Source organism: Doryrhamphus excisus, linkage group LG20 (genome assembly GCF_037039965.1).
Source record: "Doryrhamphus excisus strain RoL-2023G ecotype Guam linkage group LG20, RoL_Dexc_Guam_v1.1, whole genome shotgun sequence".
Taxonomy (NCBI): domain Eukaryota; kingdom Metazoa; phylum Chordata; class Actinopteri; order Syngnathiformes; family Syngnathidae; genus Doryrhamphus; species Doryrhamphus excisus.
The window spans coordinates 14,052,769-14,069,977 of NC_136376.1; the positions used below are offsets into that span (position 1 = coordinate 14,052,769).

At 39.6% G+C, this 17,209-nt stretch overlaps 1 protein-coding gene across 5 annotated transcripts in view; it reads right to left on the minus strand.

Annotated features, from left to right (window-relative positions):
* The window catches only part of eys (EGF-like photoreceptor maintenance factor), a 224,227-nt gene that overhangs the window by 60,765 nt on the left and 146,253 nt on the right, over positions 1 to 17,209 (minus strand). For all 5 annotated transcript variants that reach the window (XM_078787403.1, XM_078787404.1, XM_078787405.1 and 2 more), the window contains one exon: positions 14,815 to 14,988. In XM_078787403.1, coding sequence (XP_078643529.1) covers positions 14,815 to 14,988 — 174 coding nt within the window. The remainder of the gene's footprint in view (positions 1 to 14,814; positions 14,989 to 17,209) is intronic.

Below are 17,209 nucleotides of genomic sequence, written 5' to 3' on the forward strand. Positions count from 1 at the left end.
CGCCTTGCTCGGTGTTACTTTTTTTCTCGTTGTATCCTTTGGTGTGCACGTGTTCCACAATGTTCACGTTTGTGGAAGCTGTTTAATACATCAACAAAAAATCTGAACTATCCCTTTAATTCAAGTTAGAGGTCACACAACAAACTCGCATTCTTGACCAAAATATGTAATCAACGTGTTTAAATTAAGAACAAAATTGTATAGTTAATTATTTGCTGATGCGGCAACATCCTTCTCAGATAAATAAACACTGTCTCCTTTCTGTACTTGTAGTTGCTGGTGCCATTACTCATCTGTCGACAAGTATTATTTACTGTGTCAAAACTGCCCTATCTTTTTATTTTCCATTTTCCAACATTCAGGACTTTTTTCCTGCCGTCCCCGCGGTACTGTTACTCTCCACCGAGCCTAACGGAGCGCTCGTCCTTTTGTCGGTACCTGTAACCTGTTTCTTTCCCTTCTTTGCTTTCTCTCTCTTCCACAACCCACCACCGCCTCTGATTTTTTCTTCTTGAGCTGACAATTGAAGTCCGGGGGGAGACTCCCATGTTTGCTTCAGGGGAGAGGTGTAAAGAAAAAAAGAGGAGGAGAGTTAGAAGCAGGTCTGGCAGAAGGATCCTTCGCATCTCAATGCATGTCTTTTAGTTCTCTTCTGATTAACTTTGTCTGTTTGATCTCTGGAGTTTTCAGTTCCTATCCTCTGATGTGAGAGCGATGCAGTGCCATAAGCCAGGAAGCATTGCTAGATAAAAGGCGCCGTGCCCTCTATGTACGCTTTCTGAACATTCATCTCTTTCTATGGCAACGCTCACAGCCTCTTCCTGGCTTCTGCATGCGGCAGGAGGTAAATACTGTGTGACAACAATAAAAAAGAAATACCTGCACAATACGAAATATAATAAATTTTTACACCATTCACTGCAATCTTCAAATCTATTCTAGTGATGAAAGGATGGCATGTCATCAGAGTAGTCATTATAGACAATCTGTGAAGACACAGACGTGCATCTCTTAAAATCAAAGCGTCCAGATGACTGGTGGCAGCTGATAAATGAAGCGGCGTGTCTTGACAGGGTGAAGGTGAAACAATTAGGCTAATCTGACACAATTTAATTCACCTGACAGCGATCATATCTGATCACAACACAGTTCTCCTCAGGATGTATAATAAGATGGAATGAGATGAATTGTCAACGTTTCAACATTTTAATATCTAAAATGAAACACAATATAATTATCCATCCCAATCTTTTCCTTGGTTTGGTTATAGCTTGCATGTTTGTCCCTCGCCACTTCAAATTTAATAGACAAATTAATAGACAAACGATATGCAAATTTTCCATCCATCCATTTTCGTTACCACTTGTCTTCATTAGGGTCGCTAGGGTATGCTGGAGCCTATCCCAGCTGACTTTGGGCAAGAGGCGGGGTACACCCTGGACTGGTCATCAGCCAATCACAGGGCACATATAGACAAACAACCATTCACACTCACATTCATACCTATGAATAATTTAGCATATCCAATTAACCGAACATTCCTATTTTTTGGAATGTGGGAGGAAACCGGAGTAATCTCAGTAATACTAAGTCATTCAAAATCTGTTAACTCGGTACATGCCTGTAAATATTCTCATTCATCCAGGTCAATGAATTCTCAGGGCATTGAATCCATCACAATTGTTCAGGTCTCATCCAAGCACGCCTCATCAGTGAGGTTCAAAGACTAGATAAAGCGGCTCTCTTTTGAGGGGATGGTGCTGGATCCACAGTATTTATCCTCTAAGGATAAATCCTGTCCTTGAAATCAGACGAGTCTCCGTTTTGGGGTTAATAGAAAATCCCCCCACACTGACCAATACATAGTTTTTGACTCACACCACCCACTGGAACACAAACGGGGTCAGAATCTTACAAAAGAGCTGATAATGTCCTCGGGATGACCTCAAAACCTGTGGTCACCCCAGGTGGTCGTTTCTAAAAACTGTGTCTCCTTCCAGAAGAAACAATGGCAAGATGGATGAGGAAGAATAAAGTGACAGTGCCACCTGTGCAATAATCATGCTGTCTAATCAGCATCTTGATATGCCACGCCTGTGAGAGGGCATGTAACATCCATTTAGACTGATTTTCAAACAACATTTGACAGAAATAGGCCTTTGTGTACATAGAAAAAGTTCTACTTCTTCGAGTTCGGCTCATGAAAAGAAGAGGCCAAAACCAAAAATGTTGCATTTTTGTTGCGTGTACTTTGTTCCTGCATCATCCCATCAGACAAGAGTTGTCCGGCAGCGGTATTGCCGACACTGTAGACTTATATGCGATTTGTGAAAACAACAACAGACAACAAAAGAATATATTGTGGGGGTCGTCAAATGGCAGTCGTCAACGCCGTGCAACGCTTGCTCGTTTGTGAGTGACAGTCGAAGGCGAAGCATATAACCCAACAAATAATTGAATTGATCGGCCTAGATGAGCAGCTTTTCTCAGCAGTGGAAGACACCAGGTTCCGTCATCAGACATCTCACATCGTATGTCTTCTTAATGAAAGCGTCTCATCAAGTTTCACAACTGATATACCATATGTGTGTTCTCTCGATAAAGTAAAATATAATCACAGACAGATACTAACATACCTGTATCCCTTATGTATTTCAGTAATTAGAGGATCAACATTTCAACTGCATACTCTTATTGAAATACAGTAAAGTCTCGTTATATCGATATCGGTTATAATGAATTACTACTTATTACGATACTATTTTCATTTCCCGGCAAATTTCTAGTCTTTTATGATATAATTAGTTCCGTTAGTACGATACCCGGTTATTATGATAATCCGGTTACTACGATGCCCTTTTCATCTCCCGCCAGCCAATTTGGTCTGCTTATATCGATACAAAAGCAGCTTAAATCAATCTTTGCTTAAGGATTTCAATACCAAAAAAGAACACGGCGAACGGCTGCTTCCAGTCAACTTTATTTTTCACACTTCCACCACCAGAGTGCAGCACACACAGCGGAAAACACCCGTCCCTCGCGCCTACCCCTCCGGGTGGCAACACCTTCCCTATCGATAGTTCCGGGGTGAATTATGTTCCGGGGTGAATTATGTCCCGGTAACCGGTAATCACTACAGCGTAAGTTTATTTTTATTTACTGTAGTACAAAATGTATTGTAGTACAAAAGCATGCTAGATACGCAATCCATGAACTCAAGGAGAAAATTACATGCCATATCAAAGATCCGCCCACTTTTAATGCAGTTCGGCGCAGGATCGGATATATGGATAGTCCGGTTATATCGGTATTTTTTCCCACTCCCGAGAATATCGATATAACGAGACTTTACTGTACTAGTTAGGATTGTATTTATGTTATATCACATTTTTTTAAAACTATTTTATCATGTAGCAAATGTTTGCACTGCGCACAACTCTGACAAGTGACATTATCCCTGACACTAGTGCCAAGTGCGCTGGTTGGCCCACCATGGTAATAAATGTCCACCAATGTCAGACGTCAAGGATGTTTTCATTGAGGGCCACATCGCAGTTATGGTTGCCCTCGGATGACTGCTTGTAACTGTCAATATATATAAATATAAATGTATAATCGCGTCATGATATTATTATACACTGGCTCATGCATTTGATGATTAGATTTTTTTCCAACAAATTGATGGATAACTTGTTTTGGAATGAGAATTCAAGGTGACAAATTGATATTCTTTGGGTAAAATAAATTCTTGGAATTGTGTAGAAGAGTGTAGAAGAAATGCATGCAGTACATTTTTTTCTGTTAAAGGGGAACTATTATGCTTTTTCCACTTTTCTTACCTATACATAGAGTTAGAATGTTTTATTCTCGTATTAAACGATGCCAAAGTTTCAGATAATGATGTTTTAGCATTTGGAAGTGAGCCCTGAAAGAAGTTTGGGATGGCTCAAAAAGCTTGTTTTCAAAAGGCGTGGTAAAACTGCACCTTTGTGATGTCACAGAGGGGCGGACTTCCTTATGTGGTTCATAGTTAGGAAGCACTTTGGGCGTGGGACCAATCACAGTGGAGTGGGCATGCCCGGAGGCGAGCCGTGAGTGGAATAAATTAAAACACACCATTTTGGCAGACAGCACAAAGGAAATATAAAAATAATCAAGAGAAACTTGGAAAATAAAAAGCGAAGTTCATTATTGACACACATTATTTTCAGGCTTAGCAGACCACATAAAAGTATGTGGTCGGCCAGATCCGGCCCCCTGGCCTTGAGTTTGACATTTGTTTTATAGGTAGTCCGTAGTTGTCATAGCAACAGCAGAGATGCTATTCTCCTAATTATGAGCATAGAGCTGTTCTATCAAACTATTTATTTATTGTTGCTTAAAAGTCAAAATAGGTGTTGAATGAGACCAGGCTAATTACAAAGATTTTAGTCTTTGCTAGAAAAGTAATCCACTCAGCAAGCCCCCATGGAAGGACAATATCAGCTAAAAGATGGGCAAGACTGAAAGACTGATTAATAATGCAACTATCAGCTTAACTACCAGCATGGCCTCCACCAAAAAAATGTGTATTTTGGATTGAATTTATCCAGATTTGGTAGACTAAATGCATGAAAAATTATACATTAAAAATATCCATAGACACTGTGTCTGTTTCATGGTTGAAAGTGTTGAAAAAAAAATATACTGCAATTGCATAGGACAGATAAACCAACACAGACGCTGAACAATCCTAATTTGGATGGGCACCAAATTTGATACCTTCACAGACACAATAAGTATGTGCAACCCAGCGTTTAAATACAAGTGTAGTATATTTGACAGTTAAATTACAGTCGTCCCTCACCACTTGTGCTTCGAATTCCACACATTTTTTTCTCATTCCACTCATTTTTTGGAAGAATATACCATATTAATAAAGCTTTTTTTTTAAAAAAACTTCCTTTTGACTGGAAAGGACGTTCCTGTCAAGAGCACTCCTTACTGGAGTTTTGAACTCTTATAGTGTTTGTGATCACAAGATCAGAAAAGCTTGCTGACATCCTTGACGAGAGGTAGGAATTTGTTGAAATACACAAGTTCCAAGTGCCGACAGCTGGTAGACCTGCTGACGTTCAAAGCAGTTGCCTCAAAACAATGGCAAGCAAAAAGGTAGTAAATAGTTCCGTTCCTGGATATCCATGTCCAAAATCAAAAACAGTGTAAAATGAAAAGGATTCGCTATTATGTGGTGCCTTGAAAAGCCTAATGACAGAGGACTGCAGGGAAATGTGACACAAATTTGACAAGATCTAAGAAGCCTGTGATCACAGAATAACAGCTTCAAGAGGAGCTTCCCTGAAATCCATGATGAGGTCAAGAACTTTGAGGAGGAAAATAGAGCACTGCACAATAATATTAAGGTACAACAGGATGATAACGCTGCATTACACATTGCTACACAATGCATCAACAATTATTGTAATGGAATCGAAATGGACACTATAAAAACGGTAGTTAACGAGATCATAGAACCGCTGATGTACATCAGTAATTTATCTTTTCAGACCGGAAGATTTGCCCAAGAAATGAAAATAGCAAAGAAAAATGGTGATAAACACGGTAGGAGGTATATTATTAAAAAACAAACAAACAAAAAACCTTAAACTGTATTATGGAAAGCAGGAAGTGAACAAATGTAACAGTTAGTGATTGTAAAAGTACCAGATGGAGGGGTAGGATTTAATAAGCTTTGCTTCTTCCTACTCCTTGTGGACATGTGGAACTGGGAACTGATTATGGGATGCATTCAATTGTAATCTGATGCATGTTCAAATGAAATTAAACCATTACCATTACCATTACAATGACTTTTCCCCAACTTTGTCCCATGAGCAGAGTCTGGTCAGTTTTTTCTGCTGAAGAAAGTCAGTGCATTACAAAACCGTTTTCCACACAAATGTCAGACGTCACATTCGCTGTGTGCTATTCCTCTCCCTTTGTATCTCTGCGTGCCGCTGTCTGTTAACTGTTGCACACCTTTCCATCACTTGTTTCACAGTATTTACATGCTGGGATGACGACCGCTGCCATGAAAGAGATCTAAAGTGAGACCTAGAGCGGTGAATATATTGTCACAAAAGAAAATATCTAAAAAGAATACTGCAGACTTGTAATTATTTCGGCTGTAACAACAAGAATGTGTCCTAATCACCCTATGTATTCCATCGATTTTGTGTTACAGACATTGTTGTTTGGCAACTTTGGCTTGATGCCATTGTCTCTAAGTGGCAGTATGAAACAGCTTTGTGTGTGTAGTTAACGCTTGAGCAAGGACAATTACATTCCTGCAGAGAAAGAAACTCGAGACGACTATCTGTATCGGTTCACCCATCAAATTGATCTGTATCCATATCCCCATACTTGGAGTGGGTGGGGTATAAACAAGTGGGTGTCGTTGAACCAGATATGGTTGACATGGATTAACGCTGTATGCATTGTTATTATTCAGCTATATGTGTCTAAGTGATCCTTGAGACTTTATTCTTTAATTAGTTTTAATAACCTTTGCAAAGTTGGTGATTCATGCAAACACGGCTAACAGGGGAACCACCGCGTTGAACCACCAGCCAAACCAGCAAAATCAAGTCTTCTGAAATGCACCGTGTAAGTTATGAAGCAAGTTTAAGATTGCAAGGTGCATACTGCAACATATTGAGAATTGTGTCATATTTTAGCACGCTTATGTCAGCCATACATGCAGAATGCTTAATGCCGCTCTTGCGCTACTGTGCAAGTGTACCTGATTTTATGGCCAGTCACCGTTACACATTTCAAGGGGAAAAAAAGCAGTCATGCAATTGAGTTGTTGAGTGTCTGCAAAGCGCTGTGCACCGCGCATGTTACGGAACAAGTTTACCAAGTAACTTTAGATATAGAACCAAAATACTGTTGAGCTGAGGAAAACCTGATGACGATTGCAAGCTGTTTTCAACTACCCAATTGCACTGTGTACGTGAATGAGGCACCGCTGAGCTCCTCTGTGGCTGCCGCCATCTCCGGATAGGCGGTTGCTGTGTGTGACTTTACACTGTACTTTACATTGTATTACATGGAGAACAGACTATCAACAATTAGCGAGTAACATTATGTGCAGCAAGTCACCAAATGTCATATTGGCAGTGAATCATCTACATAACAACATTGTATGCTTTAGTCATAAATGACAGGAAGCATAGAAAAAAACTGACATAGATATCGAGTGTCAAGTGTGAATCAGTCAAAACAACATCTATATATGTACAGTCGACCACACATGGACAGCTGTGGGTCCACCTGCAGCCTGGACCACTTCTGTTCCACTTCTTTCTCTCTGCCCATTCTGCCCAACTCCATCTGACGGAATTGGACATTGGTGTATTCCGGTTCATAAAAGTATCCCCTTGGCTTTGTGCTAAAAGGAATGTCATCATCACTTGCTTCATAGTCAGACATGTTGACTCTCACTATCCCAGCAGTAAACACTGTGAAATACGCAAGTGATGGAAAGGTGTGCAACAGCTGACAGACGGCAGCATGCAGTCATATGAAGAGAGAGGAAATAGCACAGAGCAATTTTGAGGTCTTACCTTTTTGTGGTAAATGGTTTTGAATTGCAAATCTATTACTCTTTTGAACGCATAATGTTTTGAGAAGCAAAACATTTTACTAGCCAGACCTACTTTCTTCAACACCAAAACTGACTAGAACTGTGCTCACGGGATGAAGTTGGGGCAAAGTCACTGCTGATGGGAATGTCATACTAAAAAAAAAAAAATCCGAACTATCCCTTTAAGATTATTAAGAATAACATTATTTCACGTAGGCATTGCCAAGAAAGCATGCAGTTACCACGGATATGGAAAATGAAACATCACATTACCATGACAACAGGAAAATGGAGGATACAACCCACAAACAAAGAACGATGCCATTGGAAGGATTACATGGAATAGCATTCCATGTCGCTACCACGTTGCAAGGGCCTGCTCCACAAGAAGTACAGGAATTAGGAACCCAATTTTTCTACATTCAATGTCCAACATTCATTATATAAGATGAAAAACTGCAGGGCAGGAAGACCTGGAAGTGGAAATCTTTTGCTGTCCTGACCACAAACATTTGGCTTGGAGAATGATGTATCCATAGATCCATATAGATAGATCCAGACAAGAAAAGAAACAACTGCTTTTATTACACGGATGAGCAATAAAAGCACAACATGAAACCCGACAACAAATGATCAATCATATATAGTACATGAAGCAGAAGTATGCATGTAAACAACAATAACAGCTTGAGTCAATTCAGTAAACCCTTCAAAGTAATTGCAATCTCAGAAACTTGGATTGAGGCATGGGAAAGGCATACATTTTAAATGATATGAACTGAACGGCATCAATGGGATCAATAACAGTGGAGGGAACGTTTATTAGAAATTATACATTGCTCTAAAAATCTCGATACGTATTTCCATATATGTGGAATTGTGAAGTATTCCAAAGTAACCTGTATGCATCTGTATGCAAACTCAATTATTATCGTTACATTAGATGCTATTTCATGGGGGATTACAGCTTATTATAGCTATATGTAAGCTAGGTGTCACTGTTACTTGTTCTGTAATGAGACACACAAGCACCAGACTTGATGGCTTATTTTCTGTTATTATGTCTACTATATTGGAGAATACGAATGCAAAGGGGTGTTATTTCATATCTAAAGGGCTCTGATAATGTTAAAAACCATATTTAGAAGGTTTTATATGCGGGTGATTTTCAAACTGGGGAGGTCCTCCTAGGGTTTTTTCAAGAAAGAACACCACTGCTGCTTTCTACGCTATTAGAAGTTTATTTTCTGCAGCACATTCTCCCGCGGCTACTTTTTGGTTGCTACTCAAACATGGTTGAATACAAGTCCTTGGCAAAAGTTAATTGAAATCGTTACCATTTTTTTTGTTACAATACAACCAAAATATGCTCACCAAAATCAGTTTGTGAGTAGCTAATTACAATTTCTGCCTGCTTGTGGCACCAGAAAATGACCATTTTGATCATGTCGGAGAGGAAGCCCCGTGCTCTACTGCCCTTCATAATGAGTCTGTAAATGTAAATGAGAGGCCGTGAACTGGGCGGTGATGTCACGGATAAGAGGTTAATCTAGGTTATAGCTCCAAGATGAATGTTGTGATGTCTGTGCCTGTCTGGGGCAGAATCAATCACGGGTAATCACCACGCAATCCATCGCGGTTAGAGTTCTGCTGGACTTGCAAGTGCCTCACTGTGGTGTCACGCAGGGCAAAGATAGCCTTGCAGGATCAGGGCGGCTGTGCTCATCAGAGCAAAACGATGCTCAACTGAGAGGCGACTTTTGAGCTCTCCTGCACCTACATATCTCAGAACTGTACCTCTTACAGGTACACGAAGGTACGGTACTCTCAGGAAATACACGGTAGAGCGCAAAAGTCTAAGACCATAATTTTTAGCAATAATATAATGACCATAATGTATATAATGAATAATCAGAATTTTGTGTTATTTAAAACCTGCCTCTCTGAAACCGAAATGGAATGGCTCCAGAACTAGAACTGTATGGTTTAGACAACAATTACAGCACCTCACAAAAGCCCACTCACATTCCTGCAAATATTTTGGTATATCTTTAAATGGGACTAAACTGAAGACATGACACACCGATACAATGTAAAGTAGTCCGTGTACAAAATGTTTAACAGTGTACGTAGATGTGCAGTCTCCTCAAAAGAACGGTAACTCACAGCCATTAATGTGTAAACAGCTTGGAACAATAAGAAAATTGCCAAAAGTGTCAATATTTTGTGTGGCACTACCTTAAAGGAAAACTGCACTTTTTGGGGAATTTTGCCATCAATCATTCACAGTCGTTGTGTGAAACATGAACACATATTTATTTACCTTTTTTGTGTGCTTTACTGAGAGAAAACAAGTTAGTACGAGCTAGCTAACAATGCTCATCACTGGACCTACCTATTTTGACGCTAAAACCCTAACAAAAAAGAACGCAAGAGTGTGCCATTTACAAAACTGACTTCTCAGCGTCACTCACAGACAGAACAGAAAAAATACGGTAAGACACCATAAGTATTACATAATCACAGCATGTATATCAAACAATAAAACGTTAGAGGTTTTTCTTCGTAGTCAAAATGGGTAGGTTTCAATCATGTGCATTGTTAGCTTCTCTTATTAGAATACACAGAAAAGGGAAACAATTGTGTGTGTTTACGTTTCGGAATTGGGGATGATTCCCAAAAAAGTGCAGTTTTCCTTGAAATGTTTGCAAAGTAATATACAGTATAATACACGATGCTGGATAAATCAGACTCAGCTTTCTAACCCAGGGGTGGGATATGACAAAAATTTGATTGAGATGACAAAATTTACGGGGGGGGGGGGGGGGGGGGGGGGCAGACTATATATTTTACACGTAACAGTCCACCTGGTATTATTGTATATTGTATCTGGTATTATTGTATCTGTAAAATTGTCATGCAATCTGCTATTATTATTTATTATTTTATATTTATATTTAAATATTTTAAAAATAATAAAATATTATAATAATTACAATAAAATTACAATAATAATTATTATATTATTATTATGTGAAATATGCAAATATAACAATAATATTATATATAATTACTATAATAATTACCATTAATATAATAATTATAGTAATCATAATAGTTCTAATAATAATTATAATAATCTAATAATAATAATAATTATTATTATTATTATGTGCTTGTGTTCCTTTTTTCAGGAGCACTTTGTAAACAACAGACCATGTCAAAAAACGAAATTGATAAAACCATCAAAAGGTTGGCTCAGGCCATGATGCCAGGTTGTATGTTGAGTTTAAATGAAATACTTTGGAAAGATTGGGCGTACCGTATTCAAACACTTGGCGGGCCGGATGTGGCCCCCGGGCCGTAGTTTGCCCACCGCTGTTCTAAACCCTTAAAAAAATGACCAAAATTCCAGTGAACCCTACACAATGCTCCATTGTCACGAGGGTCAGCACAGCCGTGTCTGGCGTAGCCGTCAAAATGTCCCTCTGCAACACAAGACAGAGTGTATACCGTACACGTGCAAGCAGGTGTAGGGAACAAAAGAGCTGGCAGGACAATGTAGAGCTCACAGTCGATGTTAAGGGTCAGCACAGTCCTCGCCGCCTTCGCTATAGCAGCAAGCGACTTCTCTTGCCTTCCTCTGTGGATTGGTTTTTATTTATTTGTTTTGTAGCCTTGGAAATACAAAACCCATCATTGTGTTGTTGCCCAATTCCCCTCAATAGCGATGAATGAGTCAAGACGTCCTCAGGTGACCTCTTTTATATTGCACATTTGCATGGTTGTTTGTATGAGAATGTAAGAATCATAGGAAGATATGACTCATCGCTAATCCTATTCTGCTAGTGAAATAAGGTCAAATCAGATGTCCTTTAAAAATTCCTGCTTTTTGCTCTATTTTATGTGGCACATAAACATGTAGCTAAGGTAGCATTGGGGGCCTTAATCACATTTTCAAAGCCATAATGCAATCAGTGTATCATAACAAATTGTTTCAATATCATTAGTACCGCAACTGGGGGTGTTGTCATTTCCTCTCTGAAAATGCTAAAGGAGAAATAGACGAGCCGCATAAACAGTATGCCAGACATTGTTTTTTAAATTAGGTTTGATTTTTAAGACTGTGCAAAAGTGTGTGGGCAGATAAAGAGTGAAGAAGCATTATGTTGTAGGGGTGTGGAGATTGGGTCCGTGATAATGACACGAGATGAACATGATTTAAACACCTTTCAGAAACGTACATTTCAAAACTACAAAACAATTAAAATATATTGCAATCTAGTAATTCAATTCCTACTACTCTTCTGCAATCTGCGTGTATGCTACCAGCAACGTCCCCACCAACCGAGACAAAGAGACTGTACGACTGCTCACACTGTTCATGCCATTGTTCTATGGAACAAACACCCCGAGGTGTTAAAACCAAAGCACAGAATGAAAATAGAAAACGACCGTCCGAGATCCATTGTTGGAAAATTATTTTTAAATACAAAATTAAAGCCAAAAACGATAAAAAGTCACATTTTCAATATAAGGGGCATAACATTCATAGGTTGCAATAAAAAAGCACCAATCTAAAGCTAAACCAGTCCAGGGTGTCAGCTGAGCTAGACTCCAGCATACCCCCGCAACCCTAATGAGGATAAGCGGCATAGAAAATAGATGGATGGGTGGAAAATATGAATAAAACTTGTGTGTGTTGTGGTAAATGCGTTCTGGTGGCGCAGACAGGAAGTGACATCAGGGGTTCAAAGTAGAGTTTCAGCTTCTTGCACACAATAGTGTTAGGACTCCAAATTGAGTGAATGTGAGTGTGAATGGTTGTTTGTCTATATGTGCCCTGTGATTGGCTGGCCACCAGCCCAGGGTGTAAACCGCCTCTCGCCCGAATACAGCTGGGATAGGCTCCAGCATTCCTGTGACCCTCGTGAGGATAAGCGGTAGAAAATGGATGGATGGAGGGATGATTGTGACATAATTCAACCCTGCAATAAAAGGATGTTGTCATGTCTGGTCTCACTCAACTTTACAGTAACATTACTGACACCTAGTGACCAGTGGAGAGTACCACATCTTGTTACGTCATCTGAATGTGTCTTCTGAATGCCTTATATTTGTATTTTTAAGTAGTTAATTTAGCCATTTTTATGATTGAAAATGCTTAATTTAGGCAACAAATCCATAAGATTTGCTTAAAACATGTATTTTCTAATACAGTAGTAGTCTGTATTCAACTACAAAACAGCATGATTTATTAAGTAATATATGTTTGAATTGCCCGCCTCTTGCCCAAAGACAGCTGGGATAGGCTCCAGCATCCCCGCGACCCTCGTGAGGAAAAAGCGGTAGAAAATGAATGAATGAATGTTTGAATTGTTTGAAAAAGGGACGACAGTCCACGTCTTTCATGTTGTTCCGCTGCTTCACTGTAATATAGAGGGTTAATTTTTAACCTGAATTTTAGTTACCAAATATGCATCCTTGACGGATTAATCATAAAACAATGAACATGTATCTACATTTGTATTTATAGCCATATAGACCAATGTAATGGATTCAATCAGCAAACCAAACAGATGCTGGCGAAGGTAACCATAGCAACAAGATCATCATCTTTAATGAGCACAGACAGGAAGGCGTTTCCAGATGTGGTTCCCAACCTCTTCCACAGAGGGACAAAGAAATGGGCAGGTGGAAGCGAGGGAACATGTTTGTCACAAAAAGCAGACAAAGGACTTGGGGACACCCATTGGCAGTTCAAAGAGGTTGGTTAGCTTGGGAAAGGTCTAATGGAAAGACTTGCAGAAGAAAAGCCATTCTTCTAATGAGCAACGTACAGATAAAGGTTGAGATTTGTACTTTTAATGTGAAATAGATGAAGTGAAATTGTAGTGGAAGGTTCTGTGTAAATGGTCTCTTAAAAACTTAACACGACTGTTCAGCGTTGGTATATCACAAGCACAACAAAAGTGGTGGATCTAAAAATAACATGTTTGATCATGTGTTTTTTTTTGCAAAACACCTGCAATACAAAAACATTCCAAACAGAAGATTAGCAGTTTTGATTGTGTGAACAGTGACCATTATGTCAATGCCATCAATGCCAATTTCTCAAAAGCACACAAAAAACATTTTTACAACATAGATAAGATAAGCAGTGGCTGTAATTGTGAACACTGAATCATGGTGGAAGTCGCTTGCAAGATTTGGAAGTGGTACTCGGGGATTAATGGCCTGCTCAATGCTGAGATGCACAAGCATTACCCATCATTAAATACCACAAGGAAAGAGCCTCATTGGTCCCATATTGCAACTGGAATTTGGCTATTAGAAGCACCAGCAAGTTTGCAACAGATGTTAAGAAGCCCAGAAGAATTCTGATTTCAATGTGACCCAGTGAGTCGGGCCAAATGTGAAGAAACTACAGCTTTTCCAAAATACGATGACCACCTTGTCTGTCAAGTACTTAGAGCTCGGAATGCTCACTAATGATTCATTAATTAATATGAAATCTAATTTTGGTTCACACTATTGTGCTTTGATGAGTTATAAATTCTCATATGTTTATTTGGAATTAATTTGGTGTGTTCACTGTTCTACTTGTTTATGTTGTGGGAATTCTGCTGAGTGAGATGAATTACTCACGGGTTATGCATGGAACATTTTGATTAGTCAAAACGGTACCAATATTAAAAGGAAATACGGGTAAACAAGCATCCGATTAGAGGGGAGACACCACCAGCATGTCAATGAAGGAGTTGGAGGAGTCTGCTTAGCTTTGCAAAATGGACTAATAATTATAATAATTCCACCTTAAGGTCTCTAATATATCCTGATGGTATTTGGTCATAGAGTAATTACATTTCATTATATTCAGAATAACGCATGCTGCATAAGCAGGCTTTTACAACGTTATAGGATTTGGGAAAGTTATGTTTGGAAACAAGGTATTGAACTTTTGAGGTGCTGATTATTATTCTGATGAAATCAGCACCACAGTAGACATTAACATCAAAATTATGAAAAGGTAATTTTCACTGACAAGGACATCTGCAGGGGAAAAAAGCAACATTAAATGCAATCAACATTATTGGAAGGCACAGAAATGATTTTTTCCCCTGCTTTTATCTGGGCTTGCCGCAGCCCTCCAGTGCTTTCAGACATAAAAATGAGGCAGTACTCACTGTAGAGGATAGTGCCCTGTGTTGATCGAGTTTTCATAGTCAAATGGAGAATAACGGTGGTGTCCTTGACTGTAGGGGGTACATTATTGCTGTCAGAGGACTGGAGGATGGATGCAAGGGTCTCCAGCTCCAAATAAGACGTGCCATCGAATGATGGGATGTATACGTTGGTGTCTGTAAAGAAAAAAAAACAGTTGTGTACTCAGTCGCTCTTTCAAGTAGCTAAATACCGTAACAAAAATAATAGAAAGACGTCTCAGTATGATGCAACCAGAAAAGCAAACAAAAGCAAAGAGCAATCATTTGGCAGTGATGGCATACTTAATGTTGAGGCTGGTGTATGTAGCGCTGCAGAGATGTCAAGTCGGTCTCTGCCTTTTGCCGCACTGACAGTTTGCCTGTTAGCAGTCAGCAATGTTCTGTCAGGGCTACATGCTGCTGTTATTTCCCAGTGGATGACAAAGGCTATGACTTGAAGGGGAGCTGAAGGAGGTCATCAGCTTCACGAGTCAGTGATGACATTGTACACCTGGCGGAGGGCTTGAGACTTTGCTGCATGCGTGACAGCAGATAAAAAAAATGGGTTTAAGATTTCAGTTTATTTGTGTTGCGACCTAGCGGTTAGCGCGCAGGCCACACAGCTAGGAGACCCGAGTTTGATTCCACCCTCGGTCATCTCTGTGTGGAGTTTGCATGTTCTCCCCGTGCATGCGTGGGTTTTCTCCGGGTACTCCGGTTTCCTGCCACATTCCAAAAACATGCTAGGTTAATTAGCCACTCCAAATTGTCCATAGGTATGAATGTGAGTGTGAATGGTTGTTTGTCTATATGTGCCGTGTGATTGGCTGCCTCTTGCCCGAAGACAGCTGGGATAGGCTCCAGCACGCCTGTGACACTCGTGAGGATAAGCCGTAGAAAATGAATGAATGAGTGTGTGTTGCTAAGTTAATGTAATCCGCCCAAGGCCTTGAGAATCAGGGATGCTGGCCCGATGTCACGTATACTATTAACAACGGGGCTATTTCTTTATCAGATTCACCTCATAAGGCCAGTTAGCTGGAGCATTTTCTATGCTCTGATTGGTTGATGTCTGCAACTATTCCCCAAACACTCAAAGTTACCAGTGCCCTTGGGCTCATCATCATACGAACAGCAGTACTTAATTGATCTTATTCCTGCACAAAAGAGACAGACATGGATTTGTTCATCGTTTTGTGTGAGATATAAGAAACAAATATCAGAGTTTATATATAAAGGTATCTTAGCGTTTGTTTGGACTGTAAGAGGTGGCTTGGTGGCATACTCAGGTATGAAATACAGTAATTTAATGTTTAGTTTAGTTTTTATTATACAGTGGTTGACTTGTTTTTACACTTGTATAAAAGTTAATTATTTTCAACCGCAGAATGCATGAAGCGAACAACTTGTTAGCTCTGGACAAACATGAATTAACTTGTGAAGGCATGCCCTTTTTATTACATGTACACGGTGACAATCCAAAGCAACTGTCATACAGGCGTCTTTGTCAAGGATTTGACGCACATAACAAGCCCGACATTTGTGATCTCTTGGGTCTGGCTGTCTAATGTTAGCACCCCGGGGGGCTGCAGTCTGCAAGTCACTGCTGGAAGCTCGGGCCTCTGACTTGTGGATGAGTAACTATTTGATATTAAGTAGCCAAGCAGAAGATCACGCCTGTCATCTGGGTATGTCAGAGTTTCATGCTATGATAAATTGCTTCTTCAAAGACGACTCTGTGGGTCCTACATCTTACCAAAGACATTGTGTCATCTGTGCAAGTCGTCAATTGAAAGCTATGTGATCACAGATTTACTTGTGGACTAAAAAGGCGTACTCATAAAAGACAAAACCACCCAGGCGGGAAATTATTCAGTCGGTATTGATTATGACCTCGTTCTATGGCTCATTACCTTATGTCCTTATTTCCTGAACACCTGAAGGTGTGATGTAGGATGTTGGCTCTGAGTGGATCATTCAAATGAAAGTTGATTGCGGTTTTGTCCCATTTATGTCTTTTCAAAAAGTTCTTCCAGAAAGTATGTTACCTTACATCATTCTGTGTCATGCATTAATGTAACCTATTTCCAAACCACATAGGGCATTTCATATCTCATCGTTCTCATGCTATATTCCAATATTTTTTGTATTAAAGAAGTAGGCTTGAACAGTGATTCCAGTGCAGAAATGCCATAAAACTAGGGGTCTTGTGAGGCACTCACACACGAGGCAATATACGCGACTGGGGTGCAAGATTTTAACATTACATTTGAACATAAGATTAAAAATATATTCAATTTACTAATTTTACTTTTACTAATTTACCTTGCATTGGTCCTAATGAGGCCACACTTTTCTGCACTCTGTGTGTACGCTA